This window comes from Diadema antillarum, unplaced genomic scaffold (genome assembly GCF_040938485.1).
Source record: "Diadema antillarum isolate AM-2024a unplaced genomic scaffold, OU_Dant_1.0 seq00000486_RagTag, whole genome shotgun sequence".
NCBI classification, from domain to species: domain Eukaryota; kingdom Metazoa; phylum Echinodermata; class Echinoidea; order Diadematoida; family Diadematidae; genus Diadema; species Diadema antillarum.
This window is the reverse complement of record NW_027271449.1, coordinates 1327098-1342790: the sequence shown is the minus strand read 5'-3', so window position 1 is coordinate 1342790 and position 15693 is coordinate 1327098. Positions and strand designations below refer to the sequence as shown.

The following is a 15693-nucleotide window of genomic DNA, read 5'->3' as shown; positions in this document are numbered from 1 at the left end:
GAATGTCATTTGCATTCTGGGCCAATATGCTGACTCAAGGGAGTTGATATAAAACACATAAAGATTTTTACAAAAATAAATAATAGCACACATGAAAGTCAAATGGTGAGTGAGTGCAAGGTTGGACTCATGTCTTCTTTTTGAGTCCTGATTGGCACAAAATCAAGCTGTGCAAGAAACAGAAATTCAGTACTGAAAAAGCTACAAGGTGCTTCACTGCAGAAAACATGTAAATTTGTATATCATGTGCAATGCAATTACTACCTACGAAGAAAACCATTAACATTCCCATTTTAAAAGCTTATATGCAGTAAAGGAAGCAAATTTTAATAGAGGCAGAAAGCTACGAGCAAACACTGAAAGTGAACATCAGATTGACATTGGACAAATATTAAGAAGGATTTGACCATTCGTATTTCAGTGTCATTGAATAAGGCATACAACAGGCATCCTTGCAATGGCTCTACAAAATGACGGAGTGGCATATATATATGTCAAACCATTGTCGTGGTGGCCATTTTGAAAGATACTGTGGTCTCACAGCTACATAATACTGTTTATTCATTACATCATTTTGCTGTGCTTTTTTTTTCTTTTGAGGGGGGGGGGATTTCATGAGCTGACCAATATTAAGAAAATTACCTACCCGATACTTGTGATAATATTGCCTAGTGTCACACAAATACATTGTATATCGTCTTCATGTTGGGGAATAACTTTTGCTTTTGAAATGGGATAATATTCCTTAATAACTTTATCAGTGCGGTTCTCAATCACAAATTTGACCACTTGCAAGATTGTTCAAAAAAGCCCTAAATATGATTAATATGTACTTATAAATGAATATAAATATCATCAATATACTATACATGTATATAGTGTTTAACATTTGTATTATCATTTGATCAATTTTCTCCTTATTTTTGCTGATTGGTTGATTTAGGAAACCAATACCATGATCCCTAAACTCCCTCTAACTTTCAGGTGTTTTTCCTGGGCAATTGGTGGTTAAAAAAAATAAATGAATAAAAATAAAAGGAAGTAATTTGTGATAAATAATTGGAGAAACCGTAAGTTGCCTGATCTATATCTCTTCTTTCTTTATTTACTTATCTATTTGCATGTGTACCTGGAAATACATCTGGTTTGATTTCATTGATGCCCAGTTTTGCAGGCATTATCAGCAGCCACAATATAAAGCTTTAATATCACTTATTATGCTGCATTATCTAGTTCTACACACACTGCTAGTTGCAAAGGCACAAATAAATTCAAGCTTGAAGAACTTTTCATGGCATTTTAAAAAATCCGAGGTCGAATTTTCAAGCACATCACTGACCTTAGATTAAACTTTTGTGAACATGCCATTATTGCTATGACCCATCTTCCATACACAATCACAATTAAGATATCATCCACCAACCACATTCTTAAAGACTCAAAAACATTGGGAGCCTGTGTATTGTGAAGGTTGTCCCAACTTGAATATATTGGGGAACCAATACAATGAATTGTGTAGAGCTCCACATGCAGCACATACACAGCCCAAGAATCTCAATTGGAGTCAAATGTTACAGATGAGCATGCACTCAGTGGCGTATCTAGGGAAAACGGCGCCCGGGGCAAGCGAGAAAATTGCGCCCCTAATTTCTGAAAAAGTGTTCAACCCCATCCCCATCCCGGTATAGGGACTTTAAACAAAGTCCACATGATATGCTTTTTCAAGCACTTAAAAGGGATCTTTTTGAGGGTGATTTAAATGTAATGAATTTTGATAAATTTTGGCGAGCGAGCGCAGCGAGCGAGCCGAAAATTTTTGTATTTCAGCTTACAAAACATGGAATTCTTGTCATTTTTTGCTTATTAAATCTTACAATTCTAATCAAGATATAGTGACGGCCTTATAGATAACGATTTATACCAATAAGCTGAGGATTTTAAAGAATACTCTAAATTAGTACGCGCGAGTGAGCCGAAATTTGTATATTTCCGCGTTATCATCACGTTTTGTTCTTATTTCTCTCCCTTTTTTTTTTTGATAAATTTTGGCGAGCGAGCGCAGCGAGCGAGCCGAAAATTTTCGTATTTCAGCTTAAAAAACATGGAACTCTTGTCATTTTTTGCTTAATAAATCTTTCAATTCTACTCAAGATGTAATGACGGCCTTAAAGATAACGATTTATACCAACAAGCTGAGGATTTTAAAAAATACTCTAAATTAGTACGCGCGAGTGAGCCGAAATTTGTATATTTCCGCGTTATCATCACGTTTTGCTCTTATCTCTTCTTTTTTTTGGATAAATTTTGGCGAGCGAGCGCAGCGAGCGAGCCGAAAATTTTCGTATTTCAGCTTAAAAAACATGGAACTCTTGTCATTTTTTGCTTATTACATCTTACAATTCTAATCAAAAATTGTATAGTGACGGCCTTATAGATAACGATTTATACCAACAAACTGAGGACTTGGAAAAAATACTCTATATCAGTACGCGCCAGTGAGCCGAAATTTGTATATTTCCGCGTCATCATCACGTTTTGTTCTTATCTCTTTTTTTCTTTTTTTTGATAAATTTTGGCGAGCGAGCGCAGCGAGCGAGCCGATAATTTTCGTATTTCAGCTTACAAAACATGGAACTCTTGTCATTTTTTGCTTATTAAATCTTACAATTCTAATCAAGATATAGTGACGGCCTTATAGATAACGATATACCAACAAACTGAGGACTTGAAAAAAATACTCTAAATTAGTACGAGCAAGTGAGCCGAATTTGCGCGTCATCATTACGTTTTGTTCTTATCTTGTTTGATTTGGGTTTTTTTTTTTTGCGCCCCCCGTATGTTCGAAACCGTTGGCGCCTTCTTTTAAACAAATTGGCGATCGCTTCAGAACGAAAGAAATTGCAGCCGCTGCTCCGTGAAACATTTTGCCTGCTAAATATAAAATGACATGTGTGAACACATATAGACATTGTCATTTTGTCCGCGTCATCATCACGTTTTGTTCTTACCTTCTTTTTTTTTATATAAATTTTGGCGAGCGAGCGCAGCGAGCGAGCCGAAAATTTTTGTATTTCAGTTTACAGAACATGGAATTCTTGTGTGAACACAATGAAAATTGTCATTTTGTCCGCGTCATCATCATGTTTTGTTTTTATCTTCTTTGATTTGGTTTTCTGCCCCCCCGCCCGGGCGAGTTTCTCTTCTTCTTCTTCTTCTTTTCTTTTTTTTTTCTTTTTTTCTTCTTCTTCTTCTTTTCTTTTTTTCGTTTTTGCGCCCCCAAGGAGTGGCGCCCGGGGCACGTGCCCCCCTTGCCCCCCCCTAGATACGCCACTGCATGCACTTCAGTGCACATATTTGCCAATTGGCTATTTCGCTCCAGCAGGGCTGTGCTAGATGTGGTTTTTTAACACACCCTGGTGGGTAGTGAATGTAGATCTATTCAATCGGGCAAACCTTCCCATTACACAGGCTTCCTGTGCTACCAAGCCTTTGAAATACCAGTCTCATACTGACTGCATTTCTGCAGTGTTAAAGAGCAACAACTACAACACCTAGCATATATCATAGACAGCTTTGCCATACCATCTTTAACACTATCATATCATACAGATAAATTGAAACACAACATCTGCCATAAATGTAATTACAAACTGAATGCATTTATAACATAGACTCAATATTATATAGAATTTTCTGTAACTGCAAAAAAGAAGATATTTGATAGGCTGTGCATGTTCTTTTTTTTTTTTTTTTTTGAACGACCAGCATGACAGGATTGACAGATATTTTCTGTAGGCTTCATCTCAGCATGGGCCATATCGTCTAATGACCTGGCCACTTCTGTTAATTGGTGTTATGTGACTAATTAATGTGACACAATTATAGCATAAGCTACAACAGTTGCAGCAACCATGGCAACAGCCACTCAGCTTTGAGTATTTCACTTGTCACTACGACAACTGCCATTACTGTGATTTACAATATCTGCACACTGCAGTTTAAAAAAAAATAACAAGAACAGTTATTTGACCGTCACAATGTATCCTCACATACTACTGTAAAGTCATTCAGAATTTCTTGATTGTAACAACTTCACAATGGAAGAAAAATCATGTTGTATGCCTATCATGCAGTCATCATGCATAAAGTCCAGAGTAGGTGCAATATGCCAATTCAGCGTCGCTTGATAACACTTACAGTAAGTACACTGACATGACCCTAGTGTGCACATACTGACACATAATCTTTCTTTTGTTGTTGTTTTCAGATCTGTTATGACAAAATCTTCCTCTGCCACAAGTCAGGACATAATGTGAGAACACTTGTTATTACTTGGTAAACAAAACAAACAAAAATAAAAATGGGCTGTGATTTCTCTTGCTTTGGTTTCCCTGAAGATTTTGAGTTGCTTGCTATGTCATACAATAGCAATTCAGCTTAGACATGATTGAGTTATACTTCTATGAACATTAGATACTTACAGCCAGTATGAAAAACACTATCTTTGCACACACTTCGTGAGCTACATGTGTACCCATTCATTTCTATATAACATCTTTTTTCTTTTTGTATTTGAATGAGGTAGAACAAAAGCTACTATTGAAGACAAATAATCATTGCAAAGTAGTAGAAACATATACTTTCTAAAACAATATAGTCTCAATTTCAGTCTTTCTCTCTGGCAGCTGTATAATTTCTTGCTTGTCATTTATGCGGATACCATTTGGCTTCATGAAGTGGTGCAGTGTAAGTGTAATATGAATGGACTTCTGTTTTTGTTGCCGACTAAGCATTTACACAAAGACCACAAAAGCAATGCATGCAGAGGTTATTAAGAGGAGGGAAAATTATACTCCAGATCTGGCTCGGCATCGTGAAGAAAAGCTAAGTTGGTCAAAAGACTTACTACTGGCAATTTGAATGCACAGGTATGGACTGGGATCTACAAGTATATCAAGGCTGTGATAAAGCGGCAGTTCCCTTTGCTTTCTGTCTCTGTTGTAAGTCTGTACTATCAGCGAATTGTGAAAAATTGCAATAATATACTTTGTGCAAATGGCAATCAATTGCAATGTACTTTATGTTGACAGAAAGCTGAAATCAATAAAATATCAATATTAATATCAACATCTGCAATACCAATAATGGATATTGGTAAAAGGAAAAAGTAAAAAGCAACAAGCAAAGAACAAACAAATCACACTTCCAGATCACGTGCTAACAAAAGTGCAAATGGAAACTATCAAAGCTCCTTTCTTGCACTCATTCCAGCAACACATGTGAGATTATGTCCATTGCTTCACAACTCTATAAAATGATCACCTGATTGATTACATGGCCATCTTCACACAAATACCCCATGACTTTGTAAGCACTGCACAGAGTAACATTTTGGTGTGCTATGGCATTGTCCCTGTCTTGAATGTCTGTCATTACCATGGCAACTGTTTATGTGTCTAGGCACTTCAGTCAACTCACCAAGCTTTTTCATCAGCATTTTATAGTAATCCCTCCGAAGTTAATCTACTTTGTAAAGTTAGTAAGCCCATTCAGGGGTAGCAATGTGTCTCAGTCTAACAAGAAGGCCAACGAGACACAGTAGGAATGAAGGGGACTGGGTATTCTCATTCCACTGACAATTAGTTCCTAGGTATCTGTGTCAATTGGTTAAAAAAAAAAATACAGTAAGGGTAAAAGTTTTCCTCTGAATACTAACCGAACCTATTTGACAATGATATGACATGGGGATGGCACATCATGTGTGTCTGAACCTTGATTACACTAACATTTGCATATTTATAACCTATACAACACAACATTAAATGCAGCAAATGATATGTAGCTTTTCGCTCTTACAAATGTTTTGATTTCAGGTTTATTTCTCACCTTTGGCAAATCTAGCAACTCAGATTTGGCAGGGAGGATCTTTCTGACTGCGTAGCATGTTATACAACTTTAGGCACACTCGACATTCATTTCAATGAAATATGATATATATACACCATGAATCGTTCTGATATATATTACAACTCTTGCTACATGATATACAGACTGTAGGATATGTCGTGATGAATATATGTATGATAAATATAATTTTATATGCTACTTTCACATCAATTCCCTATAGTAAAACATGGTTTCTCTTTGACAAAATACACTGCTACATAGGAAGATTAAACCTACAGTACTATCATGATAAAGTCACTTCAAATGTTTAAATAGTGCTGATTATAGGTAAAGACGACATATACAATCATGTCACATATGTAGAATAATTGTCTACCCGATTGGAACACAAACAAGGGGAATGTAAGAAAATAATCTGAGTTTAAACAGAAGGAAAAAAGTGACCTGGAATTGAGGGAACAGAAGAATGAGAGAAAAAAAAGCCACAAGAAAAAAGAGTCAATCATGAAAAAAAAAAGTGTTTTAGAGTTGCCATTTTGACTCTGACCTTTTTTTTTTTCATGACTTGTGTCACATGCTAAAGTGAGAAACAAAATAATACTGGGAAAATAATACTGACAAAAGCAAGGGGAGGAAAGAATGTAAACTGTTTGATAATTGAAGGGGTCGGTGCAATATAGTGCTAACCCACACTTCTGTCAAAAATGAGTTACATGCATTTTCATAATCTTTATCCTTCACTCTAACCTCCGTGAAAATATCATATTTGAATTCAATCAATAAGATGGTAAAAAATGCATGCATTCATGTTTTATTAATGTACAATGTATGGACTTTCCAAACATTCAACAGTGATTATCTCAAAATGACTATTGTGTGGGTTAGCACTATATTGCACCAACCCCCTCAATTGTGAAAGTGAGATGAGACATACAATGTAGGCATTCTTCAACAACCTCTGAAACCAGTGAAAACTTCATTATCATGTTGATTCATTTTTATTAAGTCATAATAAAGTTTTCATCTTGCCTTAATCCACACAGAGGATATTTGTACAGAAACTCTGGGATGGTGTTTATTAAAGACCTATGGATGGACAAAATGAGGTAAATCTGGAAAAAAAAAATTGCACAGATTTTCCAAGCAGAGATGGGTTCTTATTTGTTCTTCTTTCTACTCATTTCCTCAAGTTAGAACATGACAGATGTGGTAAGACCTACAAAACTTTTTGATGTTTTTTACCCAATTTTAGATAATCTATGATTGTTTTTTAATAATGGTAAACCAAGCAGATATTGAGAATAGCCATCAATGTAACTGGCTTACGAATGCCACAAATCCTTTCTTTCTTTTTTTTAGATCAAAAGCAGAAGTAAAAATCCACAACTGCCAAAGAGTGAATTTATAATATCAAAGTCATTTTCCTCTTTAAATGACTTCTGATTTTTTTTTACATCAGATGCACATCTACACATTCCACTCTGAATGAAAACAGGAAGTTTCTCCATGTCACAAAATAAAACTGAAATACATGTATCTATTTGCATTCTGAGATCACAGGCAATGACTTCTTGTTTTGAACTGGATGAGTTGTAACAAAAATTACTAGAGCAAGTGCCCATAATGGTGACCGTCAGGTTGAGCCTGTTCAATTGCACAAAAGCATCCCAGTCAGGGACCTGTTTCATAAAGCTGTTCGTAAAGTTACGCATGAATTTACAAATGACTGGAATATGAAGTGCCAATATGTGTGCCCATTATTTTTCCTTACATTTTAATAAAGTGACTGTATGTCACTATCTCATTTACATTGAGGCAAAAATAAACTTTCAACTAAAAACATGTGTTAACATGTGAGAATAATCATTATCATCTGCAAATTTCAACTTTAACTATTGAAATTATCATTGCTTACGAAACCCTATTGGCTTGCCATGTTGTTATGATATCTAAGACATTCGTAAAGTCATGCGTAACTTTACGAACAGCTTTATGAAACAGGGCCCTGATCATAAATCTTAAAATGTTTCCCACAATGGCATTCAGGCCAGCCCTCCTACTTCCCTTTCAAGATTGACCCTGACCTACACGGTTCTGCTTCCATGCATTTCTACCACTCAAAAGTGCTAGCGCCTCCTCCATGACATGGCCGGCGGAACCATGGGGGCCATGGGGGCTCGCCCCCCCCCCCCCACTTTTTGCGCACCATACAGAGGAATACATAAGGTGTCATTACTTTGGACCCCCACACTTTTTTTTAACCCGGAAGTACGTAAGTGGCACTAAATAGAAATAGATCTTGAAGTGTGAGCGTGGTAAGCTTGTGTTTTTCCACTGAAAACCTTTATTTATTTATTTTTTTTTTTTTTTACTTGTCAGCTGAAAAAAAAAATGGAAATGGAAGGGGAGAGATTAGCTGAGGATTTTTTTTTTTTTTTTTCACTTGTCAGCTGAAGAAACCCGGAAATGGAAGGGGAGAGATGAGCTGAGGACCTTTTTTTTTTTTTTTTTTGCTTGTTAGTTCATGAAACCCGGAAACGGGCCCCCACACTTTTGAAAACGCTCCGCCAGCCCTGCATGAAGCAACCCATCACAGATATGCCACTGTTTACAAAGTTGAATCACATGACCTATGACAAAATGATAACTGTATGATAGTTGTGACAATTTAGGTGGTGACAACAATGGTGATTAGGACGACACCCAGAAAGGTGATGATGGTAAAATTGTGGTGGCAATGAATCTGATGATGATAATGATGATGATAAAGATGATGATGATAAAGATGATGATGATAAAGATAATGATGATGATAATGACAACTGTGATAATGATGATGATGATGTAATGATGATAATAATAATAAAGATGATAAGAACAAAGAGGAAATATAATACTGACTGGTAATGAGTACAAATAGAAACAACCTGACAATAAATTCACATCATCATACAACAAGCACATTTCATTCATATTTTGAATTAATGTATACGCCATATATTTAGCGAGTCTGAATTTTTGCGAATCTGGACTTCCCAACGATTTTGCGAGTGATTAAATTTGTGATCGTGGAGCACAGTACTGAACGTAGAAATGTTTACGTGCAGATCACATTCATATCAGGGTCAGAGTCAATATTTTCACGTGTCTTTAAATTTGCGAATAGCACCCGACTCGCGAAATTTGCAAAAATAAAAAACCTCGCGAAATATTCGGCGTATACAGTACCTGGTACAAGTGAAATTGACTCTTTCAAGACAAAATGACCCGTTCTCTTCTCGCTATTTCAGATTAATGCTACCTCGTCAGATTAGGCTTGAAAGTACAGAGACTCAGCAAATGGTGTGAGTATTACATATAGTAATACAAGCACAACAATTATGTGCAGCTTATCAGTGAGTGAATCACACAAAAAGGGCCTCCTGGCCAAGATTTGGTTTACGTGTCTAACAAACAAGAAGTCTATGTACACTTTGGGGAGATGACCCTTGCAGACTTCACATATTGAAATAATGTTTCAAATTGATTTCACCCCGGCAAGTAAAGACTTTTTGTCATTATCCTCCACCAAAAAAAAAAAAAGTGAAATAAAAATACATTCAATTGTACATCTTATTTCATAATCATGTATAATGGAATAAAATATACAATACAATGAAGTAAAATGCAAGTTCACTTCTGACAATCTTATTTATCAGAGCGAAAGATCATGATGTGACATTGTTTGGGAAAAAGTCGACATTGTAAAGTCATTTTCTAAGCCTACTTGCTTGTCTTTTAGATACCTACGTGCAAAATACCACTGTAAAATATTGCTTGTTTCTTGGCCAAAGTCTTATACATATCAATTATCTTCTTTTTGGCACAGATTTGTGTTTGTTTCGATGCAGCATGCTCACATTTCTATGGGTTTTGGAATGAATTGGGAGTCTATGGAAGATGTAGCTCAAGTGAATCCAAGATGGCGCTGTGCGGTTAGGACGTGCCTGAGTGTTACGGAGGCATTAGGAGGAAATAAAATTGCAGCTCATTTCGCCTATTACAGTTTGAAAAGTCAAAATGACATCGAGAAAAAGGAGCTTAGAACAAGGAGTCGTTACAATCTCCCATTATTTCAAGGAAAAGGAGGATTTTGACCCTAAGATGGATTTTAGCGACGCTACTACGGAGAAGGCTACGCAAGAACACAGTGACAGTGATAATGCACACGGCTTAACTGACTCGGCAGTGCACACGGTAGTGAAACCACTTCACCGAGATATGGAGGGAACCAGCCCGGGTGCGTCGGCGGAATCACCTCCACGCTCCTCGCTTGAGAAAAAACGACAAGTAGACGGGGAGAAGTCAACCACAGATGAACTACTCGCGGCCCTTATCCACAAGATAGACGAAATGAACTCCAATCTCACATCCAGGTTGGACACAGCTCTTGGTAAGATTGAAACAAATGAGAAAGAAATCAGTAACTTGAAAGAGGAGCAAGAGTCGTGCCGTTTTGATATCAAACAGTTACAGGACCAAGTAAACAAGCAAGAAAAGGAGAATATGAAATTGAGAGAGCGTCTTGTTGACCTCACTGCGAGAGAGATGAGGAATACGGCTGTGTTTTACGGGTTTCCTGAAGGTGCTGAAAACGCTGGGAAGTGTGAGCAATTGATCAAAGAATTTGCCAAGTCAAATATGCAAATGGAAGGTGAAGTGAGCATTGAAAGAGCTCATCGCACAGGCCGCATCAGGCCAAAACCCGGCCCTCCTCGCCCAGTTGTGGTAGCTTTCAGTAGATACACAACCAGACAAACAGTGATCAGCAGTGCCCGCAGATATTTGAAGGAGAGGCCTTTTCAGCACAACGGAAAGGATCACCAGATATTTGTCGATGAGATGCTGCCGGTAGAAGTGCGAGAAAGCAGGAGGAAATTGCTGTCACTGAAACGAAAGCTGAAAGAGGAGGACCCAAAGCGAAAGGTGTACTTCAAATATCCGGCGCGATTGTTTTACAGGGAGACTGAGAGCGGAAAAGAAGTGGAGTACAAGCAGCACACCACAAGATAGAATGGATATTGGCAGTTTGCTTTTGCACAGTAGACAATGGTCTAACAAAATACGAAATACTTTGAAAAACTCTTGACACGACTGCGATAGCTCAGCAGTCGGCACCCTGTCATGCCAGCAGTATATTAACAGTTGATATCTCCGAAGACAAGATACACTATTCATGTGATTAAGTGATAAGGAAAATCATTTGTTTTTGCCAACCTGAGGAAAAAATAACTGTGAAGATGCCCAGGGGCACTTGGATTCCTTGTGATCATGTTTTATTCGATTTCATGCAAATTGTATGTGTGTTTTTTTCATTGCCAATGTTTTGTTGTCTGTTTTGTCTTGATCATGGTGGGTCATAAGAATTTACAAGGTTACCTACTTGTGAAATATGTATAAGGATCTGAAGTTAATGACCCATAATGTTAATGGGCTAGGGGACTTTAAAGCCAGGAAAAAATATTTTTGTTTTTTATCCAAATTAAAAAAGGATATTATTTTATTACAGGAAACCCATTCGACTGATAAGGATGAAAGTTTATGGAAGAACCAATTAAGAGCCGATATTGTATTCAGTCATGGAACCTCCTCTAGTAGGGGAGTGTGTATCATATTTCGGAAAACCCCACATGTAAAATTGATAGAGACAGTGAAAGATTCTAACGGGAGATTTTTGTTGGTTAAAATGGAAGTATATGGAAAAAACTTTATGATATGTAATGTATATGCACCAAATAATGAAAAAGACCACATGCATTTTTTTAAAGCTGTAGACTTGACTATACAAGAATATTATGATGCTGAACAGACAATATTAATAGGGGGAGATTTTAATTTTATTCAAAATTTGGCATTGGACCGAGAGGGCGGTAATATGAAGTCCACTTGGAAGCACTCTTGTGAAATAATAGAAAATATTAAAAACGTTTATCATGTAATAGATATCTGGAGAGACAAGAACCCGTTATTAAGACGATTTACTTGGAGACGCTCCAATCCTTGTGTTCAGTCAAGACTGGATTTCTGGTTAATCCATGAGTCTGTACAAAATATGGTGACAGATTGTGATATGGTCCCCTGTGTTTTGTCAGATCATGATTTTGTGAATTTACATCTGAGAATTAAAGAGTACACTGTGGGCCCATCTTATTGGAAGTTTAATAACAGTTTACTTAGTGATGTTGAGTATGTTGAAAATTTAAAGGGACATTATGAGATGTGGGTAAATGAATGGGAAGATAAAAATGATAAAGGAAAATTATGGGATTGGTTAAAATTCAAAATACGAGAATTTACAATCACATTTTCTAAAAGGAAGAAAAATATAAAAGAAATTAGAAGAAAAGAATTAGAACAAGAATTGAAAATAATAAATGACATGGACCCGACAGAAATGAATGAGCAAAAATGGGATAAGAAAGAGAAAATTGAACAGGAACTTAACTGCATGTACAATTATTTAGCAGAGGGGGCCATATTACGTTCAAGATGTACCTGGTACGAGAAAGGAGAGAAGAGTACAAAATATTTTTTATCATTGGAAAAGACACAAGCACAGAGTACAAACATAGATGTATTAGATACAGGTGAGGAACTTATTGAACATCCCCATCATATACGAAATTTTGTGATGAAATCTTTTGGTAAACAGTTTGAAAACAGGGATACAGTGTCTGACAAAGTGAGTTATGATTACATAAAAAGTTCCTGCTTAAAACACCTCACGGAAGATGAAAAGGCCTCTTGTGAAGGCCTGATAACACATGAAGAGGCAAGGGAAGTCCTCCTTGGGATGTCAAAAAATAAAACACCTGGTAATGATGGCTTATCGGTGGAATTTTATGAGACATTTTGGCCTTTGATTTCTAAAGAACTAATAGGATCATTTAATCATGCTTTTGAAAAAGGAAGTATGTCCGTGTCACAGAGGCAAGGAATAATTAAATTGATTCCTAAATCCAATAAAGATAAGAGATTATTGGGCAATTGGCGACCAATCACTTTAATAAATGTGGATGCAAAGATACTTTCTAAATGTTTAGCGAAACGTATGTCCAAAATTATTGGTAATTTGATAAATCCTCAGCAAACAGCATTTATTAAAGGCAGATATATAGGTGAAGGTATAAGACTGATTTCAGATTTAATGTTTTATGCAGATGCCAACAATGTATCTGGAATTGTGTTAGCATTAGATCTTACCAAAGCATTTGATTCACTCAGTCATAGGTATTTATTACAGTGTTTAGAATGTCTTAATTTTGGTCCGTCAATGATACAATGGGTGAGAACATTGCATGCAGGTATAAATAGCTGTGTATTGATAAATGGCTTTACCACTGGTTATTTTGAAATTGGAAGGGGTGTTCGCCAAGGCGACCCCCTTGCCCCCCTTTTATTCATATTAGGGCTCGAGATATATCTAATGAGATTGTTAAATAATCCAAATATTATTGGAATGGAGATACTCGGAAAACAGATTAAATATACAGCTTACGCTGATGATATAACATGTTTTTGTAAGGATACAGAATCATTATCAGTATTACTAGAAAGCTTTCAAGAATTTTCTGAGATATCAGGCCTTTGCCTCAACCGAAGCAAATCAGAAGGAATGTGGATAGGAAATGATAGACTATCGAAAGAAAAGCCACAGATGATAAAGTGGACAGACAATGGTCTTAGAATTCTTGGAATCTGGTTTTCATATGACAAAAAAGAAGCAATCCGAAGAAACTTTGAAGATCGATTGGGTGAGATTAAGAGAACATTTTTTATTTGGAAAAATCGTAATTTAACGTTAATTGGTAAAATTCAAATTTTGAAAACATTTATTATGTCTAAGATAATTTATTTGATGTCAAACATTGAAATTCCTCAAGATTTTGTGAAAGAAGTAGAGAAGTTAATGTTTTCATTTTTATGGAATGGCCCAGATAAGATTTCAAGGTCAACTATGTATGCACAATATGCTGAGGGTGGTCTCAAATTCCCCAATTTACAATGTATGATTGATACGCAGTTAGTTAAGTGGGTTAAAAGATATTATGGAAATCGTAACCATCAATGGGTGCTATTGGGAGATTATTTCTTAAAAAGGCTTGGTGGAATTCTAGTGTTTCAAAGTAATTATTCCCTTGAAACTATTGATAAGAGGGGTATCCCTCCATTCTATGAGAATATTCTACAAATATGGTTAAAGACAAACATACATGAGGATTTTATTGGTGATGAAAATAGCCAAGCAGACATCCTACAACAACCAGTATGGAATAACCAGAATATTTTGATTGATAAGCACTCAATATTCTGCAGGCCGTTTTTTTGAAGCAGGTTTATGTTATATATATCAAATATTTAATATTGATGGACGGCTCATTGATTTTGAATTTTGGTTAAGGAAAGGAGTGCCAAGCAAATATAATATGATGTATATGGCAATTGTAGACTCTGTTCAAAAATACTCGAAATGTTCCTTCAATACACTCCTATTGGAGATGTTTTGGAAAGAAGAAGTGGCTCAAAAACAAAAGGATCTTATTATTTCACAGTTACAAAATGTGAAATCAAAACCAATATATGAGGAATTTTTAAAAGAGATTAAATCAAGACCTGTTTGCGAAACAGTTTTTGCTGGCAAGTATGGAATTCAACCAGAAGATTGGACACAAATATATATGATGCCATTTACATGTACAATTGAAGTAAAATTGAGAGAATTTCAGTTCAAGTTGTCGCATAATATACTTTACACAAATGAAAGATTGTTTAAGATGAAAATATCAGAATCAGAGTTGTGTACGCTTTGTAAGTCATGTGCTGAGACCCCTGTACATCTGTTTTTTGATTGTAAAGCTGCCAAAGAATTACTTCAAAAATTTGTGGATGAAATTGGTACGATCTTTCATGTCAAATTAGAGGATTGTACAAGAATTAGAGTAATGTTTGGATTCATCAAAGACTGGAAAGGGCCCCACAGGAGTTTATTGAATCATTTAATATTGTTATACAAAAGGTACATATATATTCAGAGATGCAAAGATACAGGTGTGAAATTTCATGGATTGACAGCATTTATTGTTAATATCCGATATATAGAATCCAACATTGCAAAACGAACAAACAAATTAAATTTTCATTATAAGAAATGGTCCCCTGTAGAAAATATTTTTAGGTCATTGTAGAAGAACATACAGTCGACTCTCGTGATAAAGAATATCCATATGGCAGAACCCCGACGTGATGGGGTAGTTTTTTGGGGGTCCCAGGGTTTGAAAATTTTCCTATTCAGAGGTATTTGCGCCCTGGATACGGCAAGGTTTCAAAAGTGACAAGATCACGGTGATTTCGCTGGGCCCAAGGAGTTTATTGTAACGAGAGCTGACTGTATCTTTAGGATATTGTTCAATTGTTGAAGAGTTTGATACCCATCTTTTACTGTTGTTGTTGTTGTTGTTGTTGTTGTTGTTGTTGTTGTTGTTGTTAATTTGTTAAACAAAACATGATTTGTAATATGATTTTGTATGTTATGTTGTATAATGAAGAGGAAATAAATAAATTTGTAAAAGAAAAAAAAAAAAAAAAGATGTAGCTCAATTCCGAAACCAACAGTGCTGAAGATTTCATTGCACATACTCGGGAACGCATCTAGATGCTACATGTACGACATAAAGTGTGCCAATCCAAAATCATGTCTAAGTTGACTTGGATAAACAGAATGGGGGAATTTACAACCCCCCCCCCAAA

General features: G+C 36.1%; 1 protein-coding gene across 1 annotated transcript; it reads left to right on the top strand.

The window, feature by feature from the left end:
• Positions 1-10050: 10050 nt before the first annotated feature.
• Positions 10051-11687, top strand: LOC139733665 (uncharacterized). The gene has a single exon (XM_071644479.1). It carries the CDS (start codon positions 10051-10053, stop codon positions 10957-10959), a length of 909 nt encoding a protein of 302 aa, XP_071500580.1. The 3' UTR covers positions 10960-11687.
• Positions 11688-15693: the final 4006 nt, after the last annotated feature.

What these genes read in the sequence shown, in the direction of transcription:
- LOC139733665 (XM_071644479.1), top strand. Translation starts at nt 10,051, where the DNA reads ATGGATTTTAGCGACGCTACTACGGAGAAGGCTACGCAAGAACACAGT.